We start from the raw sequence: 24,290 nt of genomic DNA, 5'->3' as shown, positions 1-24,290 counted from the left end.
ATGGCCTCTCCGAGGCTGGAAACTTTTTGTTGCCCCAACCGGGACGTCTCCACGAAGCTTGTGGTGTCTTTCAAGCCGGAGGTCTTTTGCGGGGTCTGCCTTGGCAGCGCCTCTGCCGGGATTCTCTTGAGCGCCCTGCAGCTCCTCCCGAAGAAGGGCCGGCGCTCCCGGGCGATTGCCAAGGCTTCCTCCTCCACCACCATCCTCCTCCTCATCTCCGCCTGTGACATGCTGGGTTCTCTGGGTAAGAAGGTCACTTCTGGTGAGATGGGCCGCTATGTACCATTTGTTAATTAAATGGGGAGGTTTGGGGGAAACCTCTGCACCAAAGGGCAGAGAGAGAGAGAAAGAGAAACGGAGAGGCTGGGAGAAAGAGAGACTCCTTTTCCAGCCGCCTAACGACATTTTAATATAAGATTAAGGTAGAAGATGGTGGAGAAACAAATAAAGAAAGTATTAAGTAACCTTGACAAGGCACATCAATGGTTTGGAACCCAATAGAGTTTCACTAGCATTGCAGTCTGGTTTCTGCTTTGTAACAAGCCCAGTCATTTTAAGTGGACTTACTCCTAGGTCAGGAAAAAACGAAATTTCAGATGTTTTAAGACTGAATCTCTCCCCCACCCCCCTGTTCATTAACTTTAAGGTATCCAGAGGGATTGAAAAGGATCATCATGGCATTCAATATGGACTGGGAAAGCTGTAAGAAATGCCATTATTCTGCTAGCAGTTGGGTTAGTGGAATTAGTACACCAAGTAATATTTGAAATATGAAATGTTAATAGGGAATTTTAAAGCAGGGGGTTGGACTATAAGACTACAAGGTCCCTTCCAACTCTGATATTCATAATATATGTTATCCTAGGACAACAGTACCAGTAAATTAGCTCCTGTGACATAAAGAAAAACAATAGGCAAAAAAAGGCAATGTCCAGTAGAGTAGGTTGAAATTTATTCCTGGACTTTCTGATATGCAGTAAACTATTATATGTTATTTCGAAGCAAGGTATGGTTTGTGATTTGTATTTGTGACTTGGATTGTAGTTGCTGTTGCTATCAGTACATTTTAGCTTTATATAAAAAGCCAGCTGTTCTGTTGCCTAATTGGTTTGTCTACTAGCATGTAAGCATTCTTGATCTCCTTTCCACAGACTTAATACTCAAGACTCATAATTTGATAAATCTGAAGCCAGACAGAAAAGCCTTCAATGACCAAAATTGTCCTTAAACTTGCTGTTCTAAATATACATAGAAAGTAATATCTTTGGATGTGATGGGAATTGCTTCTTAATTCACATGCAGTTAGAATTGGTATGCACTATAACAGAAAGTCATGTTTTAAAAGATAAATCACGGTTAGGCAAACAAAATAGTAATGAATATTTCACAGTTTAACCCATAACATCCAATGAAAGACCAATTAATGCGTTAAGGTAGAATATGAAGGAAATTGAATCTACTGAGTAATTTTTTCCCCAAACATGTTTATTTAAATACAGTTTTTGCTTTTCTGCTATTTCTAATAGAGTTTGCTAAAAATCCCATTTAAAAAACTCTATTTTCCCCTTGCCTTATGAAAGATATTCATGAAAGCAGAATGGGAGGGAGGGAAAGAGAGAGAGAGAGAGCTCTTATTGACCTATTTATTTTCACTGCCACATTTCCTCTGAAGAATTTGGCTAAAACCATTTAGTTTTTAATCCCTTACATGTCTCAGTTCATGAATGAAATCCATCCTTTCAGATCTAGGCATTCACATGACCATAGTGAAAATTTGAAAGCTTGGTCTGCAGGCAAGCATATGATTTTTCCCAATCCTTCTCCCACAACGCAACCATAGAAGCCAATCCCCATTAATCCAGTCAGTGGTTCCTGCAGTATGCATTCTTACTGTGACAAAGGTCACTGAGAATGCAGATTATTCATCCTTCTTTCCAGAAAACGGCCATAATTAACTAGAGAACAGACAGGAGATTCTTATATTGCTGATCCTTTCCTTATTGGCCAGCTGTGGACCAGAAGATGGAAGGTGGAAGTGTATGTATGCGAGAGGGAGTAAAACAGTAATACTTCTAATCCTGATTCATACCAAAGATGTACAGTTTCTACATTTTCTATCCCCAATACATACAGAGAAGCAAAGTTGCCAGTCACCCTCCCTTTAACTGTCAGGCCAGAGCCTTTATCAAAATACCACTTGAGAAGAAAAACACACTCCCATTGCAATATAATGTATCTTTACTGAAGGATAAAAACAAAAGCAAAGAGCATGGGTGTCATCAATCCTGTCTAACCTCATATAAGATGAGAGATGAGAAAAAGTAGATAAAAAGAAAGTTTCTCAGTTCTTAAGGCCATATTCTGAGTTACAGTGGTGGGTTTCCATTATTTTTTACTACCAGTTTGCTCGTGGGCGCTCATGCTCGTGCACGTACAGAAGCATACAGGTGGGTGGGCAGAGCCTCCCGCCACTGCCACTCCAGTTCGCCCGATCCGGGCCGAATTGAGAGCAACCCACCTCTGCTGAGTTACATGGGAAATGAACTTTGGAAAGCAGAGCAGCAGAATTCTTATCCATCATCTACCTTTCTTCTTGATAGCTTCTCCTTGCAATGTTGTTGGCTGTTTGCATTTGAGGAGAGAAAGGGGACAGAGAAAGGTGTTGAAATAAAAGCAACAGAAATATTTGGAACATATATTTTAGAAAATGTTTTCCCCTTTCAAAGGCCCTTGAAAGCAGGCACCAAACATAAAATGGTTTTAGAATGACTAGCAACATAGATGGGATATAATACTAGTTCTAAAAATGGGCAATTTTGAATGGGAGATTCAAAATAATTCAGAATAGAATAGCTTCAAGTTATAAAAGGGAAAAACAATTGACCATAGAAAACTGAATGAAGTCAAATTTTCTTTCTAATACTTTGGGAAAGTATGAAACAACATGAATTTTAAAGTGGTCAGAGTCGTACCTTATTAATATAGATTTATTCTCTTCCTTATAGGTATAATCTTCCGATCTATCATCTGGCTAGGGTTCCCAGACTTTGTGGCAAATATATCTTTAGCGAATCAAACTAATATATGGCCTGCTACATTCTGTGTTGGGAGTGCGGTAGGTATAAATGAAATAAATGAAGCTGCTACTAGGTTGCATTGATACCTCTCTCCTTTGAAAGGGCCAGGATAAATTACTTGGGGTGTGTTCTCATTCTTTCTCACCCAGGGGAATATTGGAAATAAATTATTCAAAGATAACAGGGATTCTGTCTGCCTATTTGTACAGGAAAAGAAAGGATCATATTTGATATGGGGGCACAATAAGTAGATTAATGAAATACCAAGCTAAAAATGGGCCTGATCAGCCCTTTGGTTGTAGAGAAAAAAATAACTGGAATGCTGTATGCAAACTAAACTGGAAATTACCTACAGTACTGTTGCAACTTACATTCCTCCGAGCCATGGACAGTGACTTGGAATGTTGGTGATTGCTCCATTCCAAGATGTCCTCAGGTGCTGGTCATGTGATCCCAAACAGAGCATTATATGGCCTGCTCTGCTTAAGCTACATAGTGCACAAACATATATCCAGACCTATGACAGTTGTTGATAAAAGGATTATAAAGCATTCCAGAAGATGTGTTTCTCATGCTTTTGTTTCCTATTTTATATTGGTAAATGATTCAGTGTATGAGCTTTTAGCGGAATGGCAATAAGTATGTACATCTCATGAACTGTTCCATAATGGTATATGGACATCACAGAGCGAGAGAGGGAGAGAGGGAGGGAGGGAGGGAGGGAGGGAGAGAGAGAGAGAGAGAGAGAGAGAGAGAGAGAGAGAGAGAGAGAGAGAGAGATTTTGCAAATGTAACTTAACTTCTGCTCTTCATTTGATTTTTTTGTTAATGTAGGTATACATAAGGTAAGTATAGTTAACTTTGGCAATAGTGACATACATACATACATACATACATACATACATACATACATACATACATACATACATACATACAACAAAAGTAACTTAAGTAAAAATAAACAATTGAAGGAATTGAAGTGGAAGTCAAATACAAATAAAGTTTCAGATCAGTGAAATATGCTGTGAAAATTCAGTCCCCATGAGCAAAAATACTAGACTTGTAAACACTTAAGAACTGATAAATGATCTAAACAAAATATGTGTATTCTGTACAGATAAATGGAATTTAGTTTGATTGAAAACTTATATTCTAATTTCCATTCAATTTTCGTGTGAAATATGTGCAATCAAGTTTAATGTATTTAATAATTTTGTCATGAAGCACAGTCACTAGTCCTGAGTAATCAAGATTATGAGAACCGCTCTTAGTTTTGACTTCTCACCATGTTTAAATATCTTTTTAAATATCTCACTGTTCTTTTGGAGTAAAAAAGAAAGAATTCTGTAGTTGAATAGATTGTACATTTGAATTATGCAGGATTTTGGATTTGATTCTAAAGATTGCAGATTCCAAGCACCTGTCTGCATCTCTTTAAAGTAGCTGTGTGTTCTCCTATATTCACATGGCTATTGGTGAGACCAGTGGTATAATTCTGGGAAAAGATGCAGCTATGGTAAAGACTTGTATTCATGCTCTGGCATGATCTAAAACATTTTTTCTCCAAATTATTTAAATTTGAAGCACTGAACAAACTTTACATATATCTAAATTTAGGAAAAACATGCTACTCATGGGTAGGTGGAAATTACTTGACCCAATTGTCTTTGGTGTTCTGTGTAGTATACTGAACATAGCTGGACATAACATTTCAGACTTACAGGTAACAATATTTCAATAATCCTATTCTAAGTATCTAAGATTTTATTTTTGTTTCTCAGATGTGGATTCAACTTTTGTACAGTACTGTCTTTTGGTGGCTGTTTTGCTATGCCGTGGATTCGTACTTGGTAGTTAGAAGATCAGCAGGAGTAAGGTATCACAAATGAACATTACATTTTAAACATGGGGTATTTTCAGGATGGCATATTTTCATGATTAGGTGCACATTTAGATAGCTTTATCTTCATGGATGAATATGGATAATGGTTTGCTTAATATGAGAGCCAATTTGGCGTAGTGTGTTAAGGCATCAAGCTAGAAACAAGGTGACTGTGAGTTCAGAGCCTATGACCTGGGATCAGTGACTTTCTTTCAGCCCTAGGAAGAAGGCAAAGTCACCTATTTCCGAAAAACTTGTAAAATAAAATTCAAGGATTTCTCCAGGCAATATCTGAGAATTGAACACAATTGAGCGGAAGAAAAAAACATATTTCTTTGCTACTTAATATTTGCTATCAACATTCAATTGGCTTTCATTCTGTTTAGATTTGCTGCAAATTGTGTATTTTCATATTGGTATTTTCTATTGTTATATTGTATTGCTTTTCAAAAGCTTATCTTTGTACTCTTTTTTCACCATCAGTTCAACTTGCCTTGAAATATGAAAATACTCATGTAATGGTAAAAGTTGACAAGGAACAATATTCATATCTTTTTCTGTACAATATCCTTCTAGCACTATTGTGTTGTACCATATGATGACATGGGGCTTGGCAATTTTGCTGTGTGTGGAGGGAGTTGCTATGCTCTACTATCCTTCAGTTTCTAGGTAAGTCTAACATTGCCTGAATTTTAAATCGTTTCAATAATTTGTTTAAATTAAAGGATACCCAAGAATATTTGTTAGATCCATATTTATTAAAAGGAGGGACATCTAATCATTTGAAAGCCAGCTTCACTGCCATGGTATACAATGAAACCCACCCTTTGTTGTGTTGTTCAGTCTTGAGGAGATACTTTTCCAAAGTTAGGAACTTGTCAGTGTCTATAGACAGCATTGTAATTTGCATGCTGGAGAAAAATTAAGAAAGCATACACATGTCAAAAAGATTTAAAATACCCGATTTAATATTTACTTGAGTAAGTCTTAGGTTTTAATGACTATTATCAGGAAAATCCTGCAGGACAAGTTCTTGTCACAATACAGTGCTAAGGTGGCTATTGACAGGAGTCATTTTAGGGGAACCTAAATGCACGCAAATGTTTGGATCTTCCTCCCACTACTAGCTTTTGTTTTAACTGCAAACATCCATTTTTCCATAAAATTTTAATCTCACAAAGGAACTCTAGTATTAGGGGGCCTGTGGGAGATGGGGAATTGTTAAAGCAGTGAAATGTGAAATTTGTATATGAAAGAGGTAACATCCTTTTTGTTTGCTGATATATTTTTTTTGCTCTCTGTGTTCTCAAATTCTCAAATGGGCCATGTAACCAACAACCTGCTCTATTTGTATAACCGATTAAAACATTAAGAAACATATCATTATGGAATTGCAACTGACCCTATGTCTAATTGCTGTGAAATGAGCAAGGACGACATGAGAGAAAAGAGGAAGGCGAAATAGAGGAAAGGGTATAAGAGAGAATGAGTAATCTCACAAGTTTGGGATGTTGTCTTGCTCACCTCTTTAGCACAATACATGCAAACTTGCTGCAACCTTCAACTTCTGCTTTTATATTTCTCCATAGCGCTGCTTGGAGAGTCCAAGGATGGGTTAACACAGCCTGTTTGCCCATGGACAGTAGATTTTTTCCCCTCTGGCCACGCCTCCTTTGCCTCTTCTGGCTCAGTTTTAAAAACTCAGTCCGCCCGATAGGACGAGTTTTGGGGAACACTCAGCTTTGAGCAAATAGGCTGGGTTCTCCAATAGTAATTTTAGAGTATTTTATGTGTTGATATTTAGTTGTTATTAGGATTTTTCCCCAGGTTTATTATTTTGACCTTTTATTTTCCTTTTTTCTATTTTTACCAAGAAGAGGATTTACTAAGGTAAGGCTGAGGCAGCGATCGGTTCCACAGCTGCTTAGTCGCAGCTGGGGGAACAAGCGAGGCCGCTTGTCCGGCGTCTGCTGGCGAGCGCAGAGAAGGACGGCAATCCCCGTGTTTCCCTGGTCGTTTGGGAGGAGAGGCTTTTAAAAAAGCCCTTGCTTCTCCAAACGGCGTCTTTTGCCGATCGGGAGAGCGGCGGCCATTTTGAAAAGCGCTGCTTTGGCGCGCTTTTCAGCTGCAGCCAATGGGAAGCGCCTGGCCCTTAAGTGAGGCTTTTGGCGCGCAGAAGAACCGGCGGCCATTTTTTTGAGACTTTTTTACCTTCCGGAAGCAGCAGCAAGCAGCAGAGCCTCTCCGCCTCAAGCAGACAGCCGCAGAGGATTGCGAGGGCTTGCCTGGGTCTCCAGCAAGCCTGAAGTTCCCCAGCCAACTAAGGGGAAGCGGCAAGGAGTGTCCTGGTGCCTGATCCAGCCTCCCAACTGAATCTGCAGACGCTTCTGGAGCCGTCGGGCCAGCGTCCACTGCCCTTCCCTCAGCAGCGACCTCTTCGACTCAAGATCAACCAAGGATGGCTGATGAAGGTTTGGAGCGAAGGGAGGAGCTGGCAGGGCCATCTGCAAAGCGCAGTAGGCCAGATCCCTCAGGCCAGGGGAGAAAGGGAAACAAGGGCGCTGGGGGGAAAGCTTCCCACTCTTCAGCTGGGAGCAAGGCCCCCAAAATTCAAGGGGACAAGGGGCAGGACTCCCTAAAGGACAAGTCTGCTAGGCCCCAGGTTCCCTCTGCACCCTTACCAAGTGAGGCTGGGCCAGTTCCTTCCCCACCCATCCAGAGGGAGATAGAGCAGGGGGAGGAAATGGGGGATAGATCCCCATCCTTCTGTGATAGGGATTCCATGTCAGGATCCCCTGCAGCCTCTCTGGGCTACCCAGGTTCTCCTAGCTCTTCAGTCAGGGAGGATATCCCCTCCTTTCAATGCTGTTTTCATGCAGAGGATCAGAGAGATCCTCCTAGGGGGGCCAGGGGACAGGCCTATGACCAATCCAGGCCTGTAGAGGACAAGGGCCCAGCTATGTCAGCAGAAATGAGGGATCTCATCATGCAGGCTATTTCCCAGGGTGTGGTAGAAGCCATGAGGCTACAGGAAGGCAGGGGTGGCAAGGCCTCTAGGCCTGCTCGCCCCCTGGGGGAAAAGAGGACCAGAGTACTCGATTCCCCGGGCACTTCTATCACCACAGAGGTGTCTATGTGGGAGGAGGAGACTGCTGAGGAATTTGCTCTCTCGGAGGATGAGGATATGCCTCCAGACAAGCCCTCCTTCACTGGTCTCTTTAAGCCATCCTTATTCAAGTCCATCTTACACAAGGCCAGAGCCTCTACTGAGCTTGGTGCCAAACCTAAGGACAAGGAAGTCCCCTCTACTTCCCAGGACCTCATGGCAGGGCTGTTCAGCGAAACAACCCCTGACCCAGAACTGATACCAGTCCCTGACATGTTCATGGAGGTTATCCAGCGCCAATGGGCACAGCCAGGTACCCTGGCCAACCCCAGTGGCGCAGACAAATCACTGTATCCCTTAGAACCTAGGCTGGAGGATGTATTGAAGCCTCCAGAAGTGGATGCCCCTGTGGTCTCTCTGACCTCTAATTCTAATCTCCCGGCCGAGTTATTAGAAGGGTTAAAGGCAGAGGATAAGAGGGCAGAAAAGGCTTGTCTCAAAACGCACCAGGCGGCTGCCTGGGTGATCAAAACCTCCACTTCTGCCTCATTCTTTACGAGGGCATCCCTATTATGGCTGCGCCAACTCAGATCTCAGCCCCCATCTGAAGCATCTCGTTGGCGACATGATCTTAACAAGATCATTACGGCTGTGGAATATGCCTCTGATGCATCCCTGCATGCAGCGAAATTCGCCTCCAGGGCACTAGCGTCCAACATCACTTCTCGCCGCCTGCTTTGGCTTCGGCACTGGCAGGCGGACATGAAGGCTAAGTGGAAGCTGGCTTCAGCTCCATTCAAGGGAGAGAACCTCTTTGGGGATTCCCTAGAGAAATTCCTAATTGAGACAAAGGATAAGAGGAAGGTCCTTCCTTCCACCTTCAGGAAGCATGACAGGAAAGGTCAGGGCTCGTTCAGGAAACAGGCCTTTCGGGCACAGGAAGGTGCCCAGACCTCCTCCTCTTCATATTCCTCCCAAAGACAGTTTAACCAGTCCTCTGACAGGTCCCAGGAACGAAACAACTTTTCTTCCAGGGGCAGACAATCCAATCAGGGGTCCTTTCGGAAGCCCTTTCGTGGGGGATCCCACAACCGTCAGTTTGGACGTGGGAAGTGACCGTCTGGGGTCTCCTCCCATCGGGGGCCGCCTGCAATTCTATGCAGACCGTTGGGAGGAAACAACCTTGGACAAGTGGGTCTTAAATACCATCAGGAGCGGTCTAACCTTGGAGTTTCTATCCTCTCCTCCGTGGACCTTTGTTCGCTGCCCACTATCCAAGAACCCTGTAAAGAGGGCTCTCATGCAGGCAGAGATAGATCATCTTCTGCAGATCAACGCAATAGAGGCAGTTCCTCCAGAACAGGAAGGGAGAGGGTTCTATTCCATTCTCTTCCTGGTCCCCAAGAATTCAGGGGGGTGGAGGGCCATTTTAGATCTGAAGCGCCTGAACAGACATCTGGCCTACAAGCGCTTCAAAATGCAGTCTCTTCAGGCGATCCTAAGCTGCATGCGACAAGGGGATCTGCTCACCTCCATCGATCTCAAGGAGGCGTACCTGCATGTGCCCATCCATCCTGCACACAGGAAGTTCCTGCGCTTGTGTTACAACGGAAAGCACTTCCAATACAGGGCGCTTCCGTTCGGACTTTCTTCTGCACCCAGAACGTTCACGAAGCTTCTTGCAGCTGTGGCGGCCCACCTGCGCAAGCTTCCAGTCCGCCTGGAGTGCTATCTGGACGACATCATCATCCACTCAAGGACTCATCAGCAAGCGGTGAGAGATGTAAATGTCACAGCTCACACCTTACAGGACCACGGTTTTTCCGTAAACATGGAAAAAAGCAACCTGACTCCTGCCACACGCATACAACACCTGGGCGCCATAATAGACTCAGTATCTTGCCAGGTGTCCCTGTCTCCGGAAAGAATCCGCAACCTCAGGAGCAGGATCCGGTTGTGTCACAGGAACAGGTCCTGGCAGGTAGTGCAGCTATCCCAACTGTTAGGGATCATGATTTCTTGCCTCAACATAGTTCCCTGGGCACGTCTTCATGCAAGGGAACTGCAATGGTTCTTGCTTCCAATGCAAAGAGCAAAGATCAGCAACTCCACCAGGAAAGTTCGCATCCCACCAAGAGTGACTCGGTCTCTGAGTTGGTGGCAGTCTCGAGCAGTGGAGAAGGGCTGCCTATTCAGAGAACCCGACAGGATCGTGGTAACGACTGACGCCAGTCTCTACGGTTGGGGGGCGCATTGCCAAGGTCAGCTGGCGCAAGGCAGGTGGTCCAGCGCGGAGGCAGCCCGGAGCATCAATTGGCTAGAACTCAGGGCAGCCCGGCTTGCGCTGAGGAGATTTGCAGAACAGCTGAAGGGGCACCACATTCTGCTACTGACCGACAATGTGGCCACAAAGGCTCACGTGAACCGACAAGGAGGGACCCACTCCAAAAGACTCATGTCAGAGGCGGAGGCCATAGGACGATGGGCAGAGATCCACTTAGCGTCGCTGAGGGCGGATCACATCTCCGGAACCAGCAACGTAAGTGTGGATTGGTTGAGCCGTCAGACCATCGACAACTCGGAGTGGCAACTTCATCCGGACCTGTTCGCACAGGTGGTAAGGAGGTTTGGTCTCCCACAGGTCGACCTGTTTGCCTCGGCGGCAAACACACAACTCCAGCGGTTCTTCTCCCGCTACAAGTCAGCACAAGCGGAGGGGACGGATGCCCTGAGGTCCAGCTGGCCTCCAGGGCTTCTATACGCGTTTTCGCCCCTCCCTCTGATCCCGCAGGTGATCTACAAGCTGCTGAAGGAGGGGGCGGAGCTCATTCTGGTGGCTCCACATTGGCCCAGGAGATCCTGGTTCGTGGACCTGGTCGATCTGTCTGTGGAGCAACTGTGGAAAATTCCTCCAGACCAGGTATCCTTGCGTCAGGGGGCCATCAACCATCCAGAGCCCCAATGGTTGCAGTTAGCCGTCTGGCACTTGAGGGGCAGCTCCTGAAGGACCAGAGCCTCTCAGACAACGTCATTAAAACCATCCAAGCTTCCAGACGTCCGGCCACTACTCGCATTTATGACGCGACTTGGGCTGCCTTTTCTTCCTGGTGCAGCAAACGGGACATTGACAGTGTGGAAGCGTCCATCCCTCAGTTATTGGACTTCCTACAAGAGGGCTTGGACAAAGGACTGGCACCAGCCACTCTCAGGCGCCAGGTTGCTGCATTATCCACCATCTTAGCCAGACACCAACTTCAATCCCTGAGTCACCATCCTCAGGTCAAGAGCTTCTTGAAGGGGGCCTACAACATCCGACCCCAGGTGGTGCACAGGTACCCGACCTGGAACCTACCCTTTGTCCTGCAGGCATTGACAGCGGCTCCCTTCGAACCTTTGAGGAAGGTATCTCTTCGACATCTGACTCTTAAGACTGCCTTCCTCATAGCCATTACTTCAGCCAGAAGGGTATCTGAGATTGCGGCCTTCTCGGCCAAGGAAGAGCTGTGCATCATCCACCCAGACAGGGTCATCCTACGGTTAGACCCCGCCTTCATGCCGAAGGTGAATTCTCATTTTCACAGGTCTCAGGAGGTCATCCTCCCGAATTTCTGTCCCAGCCCTCAACACTCCAAGGAGCGCAGGTGGCACAAATTGGACGTGCGAAGGGCAGTCCGCATTTACCTGAAACGAACTAAGGACATCAGGCACTCCGAGGCCTTCTTTGTGTCTTTTCAACCAGGCTCGCTGGGTTGCAAGGTGTCATCTTCAACCATAGGTCGGTGGCTGCGAGCTTGCATTAAGATGACATATGACCTTCAGGGCAAGCCGGTTCCACCTCGTGTAACAGCACATTCCACCAGAAGTGCGGCCACGACCGCGGCCTGGGCGACTCAAGCATCTATTCTGGACATTTGCAGAGCGGCCATGTGGGCGTCTCCCACGGCTTTCATTAGAAACTACAAGATCGATTCCTTTGCCTCTGCCGAAGCCTCTTTTGGCCGTAGAGTATTACAGAAGGTTATTGAGGCTCCGGACAATGTCACTTCTTCCCGCCCTGGGACACAATAGCTTGGGCATGTCCCATCCTTGGACTCTCCAAGCAGCGCTATGGAGAATGACCGTTGACTTACCTGAACGGTCGTTCTCATGGCGCTGCGGAGAGTACAAGACCCACCCAGGGTGATTGTTTAGCTCCGAGATTGTATCTTTACACAGGTGTGAGCTGAGGACGTCTTCGTCGGAGAAGACCTCGTTTTTAAAGACTGAGCCAGAAGAGGCAAAGGAGGCGTGGCCAGAGGGGAAAAATCTACTCAGTCCATGGGCAAACAGGATGTGTTAACCCATCCTTGTACTCTCCGCAGCGCCATGAGAACGACCGTTCAGGTAAGTCAACGGTCATTTACTAGCTCTCTGCCCCTGATCACATTTAAAGATCTTTTATCTGAATGACTTAAATACCTTTACTTCTCCAAATACAAATTATGGAATCATTTCTCTCTTTTCCGCATAGAACATTAGAATAGGTTCATACTTAGCCTTTTTGGTGTCGATCAGGTTAGTATTGATTTCTTGCATTAGGATGTTTTTCAAATGCATTTCAATCCCTTTTCTTATTTTTCTATAAATTGGATCAATTAAGTGGCCTCCTGAAAGCTTCCACCTTCATAGGATTTCTCCATACAATCATTCTTTGTTTGAAAAGTTGTCAGTTACTGTTCACACAAATATAGCCTTCTGACCAGCTAGCAGTCAATGCTGCCACAGTGAAGATGCCTATTCAATGTATTCCTAGTTGCATTGTAAGCAAACCACAAGAAATTTTCCTTGATTAAGCAGAAAGCCTTTTCAACTTGGCAACAAATAAATCAGAATTTTAATCTGTCCTTTCTCCCTGTTTTACAGTTGTGAAAATGGATTGGAGCATTCAATTCCTCATTATGTCACCACATATGTTCCACTGGTGCTTGTTTTGATGGCCAACCCAATTCTTTTCAGTAGAACTGTGGCTGCTGGTAAGATTCCAAATGGCAATTGGATTTTTAATAGGAAAAAGTAAAGATTAATAGAGCAATTCTATTTACTAGAAAGTGGGGGCGGGGGCAGATCCATGGTATATTGCCTTCTGCATTTAAAATGTGGCAGGCTTGCTCTTGCTAGGCAGGATCAGCTTCTTTATAGAATGATATAATGAACACACTTCATTTCTGATTCTCAGTTGCATCTTTATTGAAGGGAAGACAAGGAATCTACACAGAGAATGAAAGGCGGCTGGGGACAGAGATTAAAAATCGCTTTTTCAAAATTATGCTGATCATCATTGTTTGGTAAGATTAAAAAAATTAAAGGAAACTTTTCAAAGTCAGGCAAATCCATACGTTGGATTTTTGGCTGAACTATGTGTATTTTCTTGATCTATAAGTGCTCCACTGTAATTTTAATGTCATATTCCTTTGTCTCTTTCTGTTAATGCAAAACTTTTTTTAATGTTGCCTTTGACAACAGTATTTATCTATCATATGTGGTGGCACAGTTATTAGAATGCAGTATTGCAGTGGTTAGAATGCCGTATTGTTCACTTCCAGGAGTTTGATCCTCACTGGCTTGATTCAGCCTTCCATCTTTCTTTCCATACATCCCTGTGGCCAATTCGCTCTCACAGGGAGGGCCTTCTCCTGGTGCCGTCCACGAGGCAATGCCAACGGGCGACGCCAAGGAGTAGGGCCTTCTCTGTGATGGGCCCAACCCTCTGGAATGACCTCCCCCCCGACATTAGAACCACTACTGACCTCCGCTCCTTCCGACAGAAACTGAAGACACACCTGTTCCGTCTGGCTGGTCTGGCATAATTTATAACGTCTACCTCCTGGCATACACATTCTTACTGGTTTTTAGAGGGATAGTGTTTTAAATTCAACCTGACATGACATTGGGATTTTAAACTTTTGTATCGATTTATTTATTTAGCTGTACAGTTTGGCATATTTTATCCTCCTCTCATACATGTATTTATGTAGTTATTACTATGTTTTAATTTGTTGTATTTTGATACGGACTGTACACCGCCCCGAGTCCCTTTTGGGAGAGGGGGCGGTATATAAACGCTAATAATAAATAAATAAATAAATAAATCTTTCTGAGGTTGGTAAAACGAGGACCCAGATTGTTGTGAGCAATATGCTGACTCTGTAAACTGCTTATAGAGGGCTGTGAAGCACTATGAAGCGGTATATAAGTCTATATGTCTACTGATGTATTATTTATATATCATCCAAAGCAGATTTGATTTTTCATTCTTGGAATAAAATTTCCATAAGGGAAAAAATTCCAAATATAACTGGAAAGATCATTCTGGGTACTATGGAACTCTATGAAATATTTGCTTTGAGACTGTTTATCCCACAAATAATAACCAAAGGTTATGGGCAACGTATTTTGGCATTGTCGGGATTTAAAAATAATAGGAGAGGATGGCCTGGAACATAAAGCAATAATATATTTGAAAAGATAGGAATTTTTGGAGCGTTTATGTAACCTATCACTGGTTGATCCAGTGTTGGGTTTAGGTTGTTTTTGTATTTTTTTTTCATGAGTCAATAATTAATTCGTCATGATTCCATGCAGGATGAGGACTATTAGATAGATTTAGTTGATATAAATGAGATAATAATGAAGCTGATGAATGAATCAGTCTTAATGTCAGAAATCATCCAGAAAGAATCAATTAAGGAATCAAATTATGCCAGAGAGTAAAAGCAAAGGTGCTATGCTTAACAAATATAGGGAAAGGGAAAGTCAAACTCTACAGTAATGAGCTGAAAAGGAGATTTTGGGAAAAAGCTGATGAAAGATTAGTTTAAAAATCAATTAGAAGAACATAGATAAATATGAATTAATTACCCGAGATGTGGGGAAAAACTGATGTATGATATAAAAATGCATAATTATTATGTTGGGCAGACCTCAGAATTTTAATTTTGTAAATAGCACTAAACAATCTATGCTATAATGTATATACAAGGTGCAACTTTTAAGTTTTTTAAAAATCCCCCAAATGTGAAGAATTGAATAAAACTTTATAGTTTTATGGGTGGGATGGGGGACAACAGACTCAAACTCAACCCCTCCAAGACTGAGTGGCTGTGGCTACCGGCACCTCGGTTCAGCCAGCTGACTCCATCGCTGGCCATAGGGGGCGAACAATTGCCCCCTGTGGAACGGGCGCGCAATTTGGGCGTCCTCCTAGATGCCCGGCTGTCAATGGACGACCAAGTGGCAGCTGTGGCAAGGGGGGCGTTCCACCAGGTTCGCCTGGTGCGCCAATTGCGCCCCCTTCTGGACCGGGATGCCCTACGCACGGTCACTCATGCACTGGTGACGTCTCGCCTGGACTACTGCAATGCTCTCTACATGGGGCTTCCCTTGGGACGCGCCCGAAGACTGCAGCTAGTCCAGAACGCAGCCGCGCGGGCTGTCATGGGGAGTACTAGGTACTCCCACGTAACACCACTCCTGCGCGAGCTGCACTGGCTGCCTGTGGTTTTTCGGGTGCGTTTCAAGGTTTTGTAATAAAAATTTTATTGGTTTTTCAAAATTTATAGGGAAAAGGGTAAATGGACAGGTATACAAATTTTGGCAGTTGCAAAATGTGAGAGGCATCCCTCCCTCCATACCCGTAACATACATTTATATATAATGCATTAGTATATAATTGATTATAATCAGCATATTAGTTCTATTATTAAATTCGATCAAATTAAACATTACAATATAAAATCCAAATATAATTCCATTTTCACTTTCGGTCAATTTATAATAATATGATTTTCTTATTTATTTCTGTGATCTGAGTCTTCTTGCTATTGCCCCATCTCCCTCCACTGGCAGAGCTCTGGCCCCTCCCGTGTCCTGCGTGTCCGTTGTGGTGTCTGGTGGTTTCTCTAGGAGTGTTTTATTTTTTTCCATAAAGGCCTGCGCCTCTATGGGTGAATTAATTCTAATTCTTGTCTCCTCCCAGAATATCAGCATACCTTCAGGCATCAACCATCTAAACCACACCCCTTTCTGGTATAATTTATTCGCTAATTGCAAATAATTTTTTCTTTTTTCTCTAATCTTCTTAGGGATCTGCTTCAGAATGGTTATCTCCATATCATGATATGTCAATGCTTGCCCCCTTTGTACACCCAGAATTTCATCTCTTGTGCTTTTTCTAAGGAATTTAATGTGAACCTCCCTGGGTACATTGTGTGTTCTAGCGTAAGCTGAGTTCACTCTATAAACCAGGTCTATATCCCACCCCATCTGTTGTTTTTCTTTGTGTGTGTAGTCAGCCAGAATGTTTGTCATGATGTCCCTTATATTTTCCCCATCTTCTTCTATAACATTTTGAAATCTAAGATAATAGGACATTCTCTCAAATTCTAATTTCATCTGTTGGATGTCAAGATCTTTGTTCCCTTTCTGCACAGCTTCCACCCCCCCTCACCTCCTCCACCCCCCCTTCCACAAGATTCAGTCTTTGTGAGTTCTTATATATTTGGGCTTGATTTTCTTTAATTTCATCTTTCATTTCCCTTAGCTGTTTCTTGATTTCCTCCTGGCCCTGTAGAATTTGTTGAAGCATTTGTTGAAAGTCCATCTCTGTAGTCTTATGTTGCATCAGTTCTGTTATCTTTGACTGTGTGGCTGGACTGGATGTTGCGGATGTTGGAGCAGAAGTGGCAAAGCCAGGTTTTCCAGGAGGGGGTCTTTTAGATGCCATCCTTTATAACGTTAGAAGTTCAGTCCAAATATGAAGTAAGCAGTTAGAAAAGAAGGGTAGCCAGGTGAATCCGGGAGCAGAAGAACCAGGCAGAAGAGAATCTCTCCAATAAGTCTGGCAATAGATAGAAAATTTCCCCTAGAAGGTTGAAAAAAATACCAATCCACAAGAGATTCCTCTGGGAGACACGGAGACAAAGACCGGAAGCCTGAATTTTAAAGGTGGAGTCAGGTTTCAGAGTTCATAAAGACAACGGAAGTGTGCCATCTTGCCCTGCCAGTTTTGGGCACAGAGGCGTAACAAAGTTTTTAAAAAGTTCCAAAAGTCCTCAAATCATTGTAATATGTAAGATTAAATTGAAAAGAAAATCATCTCAGCCTAAGTGAGGCTTCATTCGTTGGCTCTCCCCCCTCCTCCTTCCCCGGGGGCTGAGAGCAAAATTGTTTCTCACCGCTTGTCCAAGGGGGGGGGGGGGAAAAACCCCTCCCTCCAGCCGCACCTCCAAAATGCTCCGAAAGTTATTTTAAAGTTTTAAAAGCTGAGTAAATCTTCATGCAAAGTAAGGGATGAAGAGAGAAGCAACCTCACCGCACCGCAGCTGCTTCCTTCAATTGTAGCATTCTCCAGTCGGCTTATAGCGAGGCGCGAGGCGTAGGAACGCGAAGCGCCCTCCGAGCTTGCTCCCCGGTGCCTTGGGCGCGCGAGAGAGCTCCCGCCGGCTGCCGCCGCTGCAGGAGTCCCCCGCGATGCCGCCCCTCCGGCAGGACCCCTCTGCGGGGTGTCCTGTGCCCCCCAAGGAGTGGGGAAGCCCACCGGGGAGCCGGAGCGGGCAAAGAGCTGCCCGTCGCCGCTGCCGCCGGAACCGGAACCCGTTTCAAGGTTTTGATCACCATCTTTAAAGCGCTCCATGGCACAGGACCTAGCTACCTGCGGGATCGCATCTCTCCACACACATCCCTGTGGCCAATTCGCTCTCACAGGGAGGGACTTCTCCTAGTGCCGTCCACTAGGCAATGCCAACGGGCGGCGCCAAGGAGTAGGGCCTTCTCTGTGATGGGCCCAACCCTCTGGAATGACCCCCCCCCGACATTAGAACCACCACCGACTTCCGCTCCTTCCGACAAAAATTGAAGACACATCTGTTCCGATTGGCTGGTCTGGCATAATCATAACTGCTACCTCCTGGCAAACATATTTCTTAACTGGTATTTTAGGGGAATTGTTTTTAAATTTAATTTTATGGGATATTTGTAGGGGTTTTAAACTATTTACTCAGCTGTACAGTTCTGTTAAACCTTTTTTATCCTCCTTCTTATCTATTTATCTATTTAATAATTTTAATTGCTTAATTTTATAGTTATTTATATGATGTATTTCCGATATGGACTGTACACCGCCCCGAGTCCCTTTCGGGAAAGGGGGCGGTCTATAAGCGCTCAGTAAATAAATAAAATAAATAAAAATAGTTATTTCATCAAATAAATTGGTAATATGCAATCAACTAGGTTTTGATTTTTAGCAATGATATAAATACTATATTCTCCATGACAACCTACCCCAAAATGAAATAAATATCTAAATCATTCCAACTGTCAACTTTCTTCCCTTCAGTATAGTAGTACAAAATAGTCAGGATGGCACTTTTTTGGTTCTACTATTAAGCAATTGAAGCTTAAAAATTATTTGGTGATTGACTTTAAAGAACCTACAGCAGATTTTGCAGTAGATGAGGAACATTTCTATCCACTCCTGCCTTTCTTGTTCTTTGAATGTACAGACCTCTGGCTGTTAACATGTCAGTAACACTGAAAATCATAAATGGGATACAGTAACCCTGTCTCAGCACTAAGCACTAATAAGGCAAACAAAATAAAAAAAAATGGCCCTATACTTTTATGTATGGTGTATGTATGTGATGTGTGTGTGTGTGTGTGTACATACATATATTATATACACTATATGTGTGTATGCATACAGCTATGGATATGCAGATATAGATATAGAAATCTGAGAGTCAGTTTGATCTAGTGGTTAAGGTACCAGGCTACAAAATGGGAGAGTGTGTTCTAATCCTGCCATAGGTATGGGTGACCTTGGGCGAGTCATTTTCCCTCAGCCCAATCCATCTCACAGGGGTTTGTTGTGGAGTTTTAGAGACGTTTAGGGAAGTGGGGGGTCAAAAAGTGTCAAGATTAGGTGGGCAACTGTGTAATCAAAACTCCTTCCCCTTTTAACATGTGTTATGAATGTCATAAGTAAAAAAAGTGGAATTGTAATCACATAGTTGTACTCACTGTCTTGACTTTTATCAACTCCCATTGATGTTCCTGTCATCATCTCTTTTTACAGAATTTTTTATCCACATACATTGTTGTTCAAAGTTTGTGGTTTGGAACAAAACTGCATTTTCTGGCATGGGAAGCCATGTATTTTGATGACACCAATAAAGTGCTTCATATTCTATCAGGAAGAATCTCAATAGAACTCACTATTGAACGTCCCATAAGATATATCAGTGGTAATTTGGGATAATTGTGATTATATGGAGATCTCTTGCTTACCTCTTTTTCTCTTGTTTACATCATTCTGCTTCATCTTTTGAGTAGATAAATGACATAAAACTATTACAGTTGAAAGCTTTTAATGACCAGACTGAGGGCTAAATTAACCCTGCATAGAGTGTATAATAGGCTTTCCCCACTCCCTAAACAGTAAGTCCTAAGAAAATATAATCCACCAGATGAAATATGGTCTAATTGCTCTTCCAATTTCTATTGCTATGTAATAGCATAGCTTGATATAATACTAAGAAGTAAAAAATTCATTCATTTTATAACTGTAGAGTTATAATAGTGCTCTAACTAAAAACATATTATTTAATAATTTTTCTGTGCTTCTGTCACTTTGAAGGGATTTTAACAAATGCCTGTAGTCATACGAATATTTATTATCCCTGAAAGGAAAACAAGTAATGTTGATAGAAAATTGTTTTAACTTTGCTTTGAAAATAACAAATAATAATAAGGCATTCTGTCTTGTTTTTATCCATAACTTTTACATCCATAAAAGCTGGTCATCAAATATCATAAATGAGGGTCTTCTGTTCTACCTGGAAATGCAACCAAATATCAGTGGAAGCTCCTTGAAAAATATCAGAACTGCGGCACTGATCACATGGATTATAATGGTATGGGCTTTTCTAGCACGTTGGTTACAGGGAAACAGCCAGCATATTTAAGTACATTAATATGTACATATGGATATTTGCAAATAATAAATCAGAAGAATGACTTGGATAACTTTTTAAATCTTTTTCTTACAAAGAAATGTGTTACACTCATGAAAGATTGCGGGAGAAAAGAAAGAAAAAATGGAAAGATATCAGCATTTTGGATTCTATTTAAAAGGAACAAATACAGAGATTTATAAAAACAAATGAAATACAAAGTTGGCTTATTTGATCAAGGTTAATATGTATGTATGTATGTATGTATGTATGTATGTATGTGTGTGTGTGTATGTATGTATGTATGTGTGTTACAACCCCTTGTATGCCCAAATATGGGAGGGAGCTCACTACTCCCCCTTTCTGTCCTTCGGCTCATTACAGAGGATCATCCAGGCAGAAAACCATATTTTTATTTTTAATGTTGCCTTTTTATTTACAGAAAGGGGGAGTAGTGAGCTCCCTCCCATATTTGGGCATACCAGGGGTTGTAACACAAATACATACCTATTTCCCTGGCTCAACTGATAAGGAGGCGAGCCTGTGGCTTAGTGGCTAAGAGTCCTGCCTAAGATATAATACAGCCCAGGTTCGAATCCCAGTAAGGGTATGGCTAGCTGATGAGAGCTAATTAGCTCGAAATAGATCTATACTAGTCTCCCTTTATTTATTTATCAGTACAAATACAACACAAATATAAAAAGGCAACATTAAAAATAAAAATATGGTTTTCTGCCTGCATGGTCTTCTGTGATGAGCCGAAGGACAGAAAGAGGGAGTAGTGACCTTCCTCCCATATTTAGGCATACCAGGGGTTGTAACACAAATACATACATACATACACACACACATACATACATACATACACACACACACACACACACATACATACATACATACATACATACATATATAATGTTGTATTTGTGCTGATAAATAAAGGGAGACTAGTATAGATTCATTTCAAGCTATTTAGCTCTCATCAGCTAGCCATACCCTTACTGGGATTCGAACCAGGGCTGTATTACATATTAGGCAGTTATATTAGCCACTAAGCCACAGGCTCTCCTCCTTATCAACACAAATATAAAAAGGCAACATTAACAATAAAAATATGGTTTTCTGCCTGGATGGTCTTCTGTGGTGAGCCGAATGACAGAAAGAGGGAGTAGTGAGCTCCCTCCCACATTTGGGCATACCAGGGGTTGTAACACAAATACATATATATGTATGTATGTATGTATGTATGTATGTATGTATGTATGTATGTATGTATGTACAAAAGCATATATATAATGCTTTTTCTAGTAATTCTTAATTGGTTTTCTCAACTAGAACTGAATGACAAGGCTTTAAAATAGATAAGTTATGAAAAGAAGCGTTTGTGTTGCATTTTCAGAAAAAGTGATAAACTAGTGTTAGAAGGAAAGGAAAAAAATAAGAAGTTTTATCTGATTAAAAGTAAAATATAGACTTATGGTATGTGTTAAATTTATGAAGGAGTTTCTGAGAGAGACAAAGAGAAAATGAAAACAAATAAACTGGTGAGTTATTTACTTGAAGGGATGTTTCTGATAGCTCTTAATGTATTTTCTTGATTAGATCCAAATTAAAAGGCATTACAGATTTGTTTATAGGTTAAAAAATGGGAAGAATTTTTTTGTTGTATTTTTAGAGAAAAATTTAAGCGTGTTAAAAGCAAAGAAGTATAAAATTGATTAAGGTTAAAAATGCAAGTTGTTCATTTTTGGTAACTTTTAATGAACTTTTGCTGATTAGGATTAAATGACGATTAGGATTGAATGTCAAAAGTGTTATAATTTATTTATCAATGTTAAAAAGATCCTAAAGAGAGAACAATTAAATTGTTACCAGAGGTAGTTCTTGATTTACAACCACAATCCCAAAATTCCTGTGGCTTATCAAGACAGTTGTGAGTTTTGCTCCATTTTACAATCTTTCTTGCCACAATTGTTAAGTGAATCACTGCAGTGATTAAATTAGTAACATGGTTATTAAGTGAGAGATACTTTTTATGATGGCATCAATGAGATCTGAAACTGAAGATACTGCCACACCAGATCAATTTGTCCAAAATATTTAACTTAAGCCACCACACACAAAAATTTGGAGACACCCTGAAAGATACAATACAATACAATAGTAGAGTTGGAAGGGACCTTGGAGGTCTTCTAGTCCAACCCCCTGCCTAGGCAGGAAACCCTATACCATTCCAGACAAATGGCTATCCAACATCTTCTTAAAGACTTCCAGTGTTGGGGCATTCACAACTTCTGGAGGCAAGCTGTTCCACTGATTAATTGTTCTAACTAGTAGATATATATCTACTCTATGTAAATAGCAGGAACATAAGGAAAACAGAATTACTTAAGATATATTTTATTTTTGAATGTTGTTGTCTGCTTTTTTTTTTTTTAATAGAGGATGACTGTGTGATTTGAGGTCTGATTCTTTAGTCTGAAATAGGAGACAATAATTAGCACAGAAAGCTGGGCTACTTTATACTGTTTTAAATCCTCACTAAAAGTATGATAATCTGCCCTTTGGCCCTCAAATAATTTCCTCTGTTCTTTCCTTCCTAGGGAGTGCTGAACCCCATGCAAGGCTTTCTTTTCACATTGGCTTTTTATGGCTGGACTGGCTGGAATCTGGACTTGCAGTGGCAGAAAAGCCCAATTCCATGGGATTCTCTGTCCACCTCAACTGCTGCTGGAAATGGCTATGCTTTGCCAAGCGGAAACTCAGTGAATTTCCATGACTCAAAGAAAACATCAACAGTGCCCATCCATCAGGCAGATGAAACTTTAAGCATACTGTCTGAAGGAAATCTGGGCAACAGTGAGGGATTAATTAAGAATTCCCCTGTCTACCAAGGCTGGTAAACTTCAGGATTCACTCACACGTTCACTGGCAAGATTTGACCTGCCTAAAATACCGTTAGCTTATTTATTCAGTTACTAGATCAGTGCTGAGGAATAAATGGATACATGATCCAGACCTTGAAGAAATGTTCCACTTAATATTTACACAAGGTGACACATCAGTTTTTTAAATGGGACTTTCTAATCATTTATTTAAAAAAGCAAAACAAAAAATAAATGGTTGTTGAGGCAAATATGATACTAATAAATTCTGAGCATGTCAGAATGAAGTATCGGTAAATTCTTTAATGTACTTTTATGTCTTCTGCAGGATGCGTTGCCAGCAAGACAATTTTAGTTAATACAAGACATTAGGGAATCTCAATAGTTCTAATGATTTACCTTAAAATTTTAAACTAAAAACATTCCACTGTAACCTAGTATGTAATTTACAAAGCATTACATGGCTTACTATTATTGCCTCCTTTTCTTGTTTGTTTGCTTTTCCTCAGTTGAAAGCATCCCACAATCTTAATCATAGCTGCTTCTCTCTATTCTTTCTTTCTTTCCTTAACAAGCAGAGATGTGATTGTGCTAGAAGAGGGATAGGGAACAATGGCCCTTTTATGACTTGTGGACTTCAACTCCCAGAATTCCTGCCAGCCAGCCATGCTCAGGAATTCTGGGAGTTGAAGTCCACAAGTCACAAAGGGGCCATCGTTCCCCACCCCTGTGCTAGAAGTTCCATCACTCCTCTGATGATGTTGACTCCTTTATTCTAGCTACCTTCTGGCCAGCAGTTATATCCAAAACACATGCTAGTTAAGATTTAGTTCTGCATTCTGTTTCTCTACAGACCAATTACACTGTTGTGAAAGTTAACTTTTGGAGTGGGGGTGGATTGCTTTGTATTGTATTAATTATTCCTGTGTCTTTCTAGATACATATTACCATCTTACTTACTGTGACTTTTTAATGATTTTTGTTAAAAGTAATGCATAAAAAAGGCATGTTAATGCAAGATGCAGTGATACAAATTATGCAGATTCATGAAAGATAACTAGTGGTATGCAAATTAGCAATCTCCAGTATCTAGATTTAGCATATGCCTTAAAGATTAATGCATTATTGTTTAGTATATGCCTTAAAGGTTAATGCATTATTGTTAGCCTTTGGTCTGCTACATGAAACCAATCACAGATTTTGTTCAACAAATAAGTTAAAGAAAATTATAGCTTAGGAAGTTTGTAAACTAACAATTTAGTTTTTAACCTTTATTGTTATTTCTTACATAATACACTTTTTAAAATAAAGAATAACCTAATTAGCATTTGTCTACACCTTCTGTCAATCTAA

General features: G+C 41.9%; 1 protein-coding gene across 1 annotated transcript; it reads left to right on the top strand.

Moving 5' to 3' along the window:
* GPR143 (G protein-coupled receptor 143) lies at positions 1-24,290 on the top strand (the record flags this gene model as incomplete). The annotated part of the gene is made up of 8 exons (XM_081949233.1): positions 1-244; positions 3,006-3,115; positions 4,859-4,953; positions 5,536-5,628; positions 12,968-13,077; positions 13,281-13,389; positions 19,896-20,013; positions 22,656-24,290. The coding sequence occupies 8 exons, from the start codon at positions 1-3 to the stop codon at positions 22,953-22,955; spliced, it is 1,179 nt and encodes a 392-aa protein (XP_081805359.1). The 3' UTR covers positions 22,956-24,290.

The sequence above is a fragment of the Natrix helvetica genome, assembly GCF_964273705.1.
Source record: "Natrix helvetica genome assembly, chromosome: 3".
Classification (NCBI taxonomy): domain Eukaryota; kingdom Metazoa; phylum Chordata; class Lepidosauria; order Squamata; family Natricidae; genus Natrix; species Natrix helvetica.
This window is presented reverse-complemented; position numbering and strand designations above follow the sequence as displayed.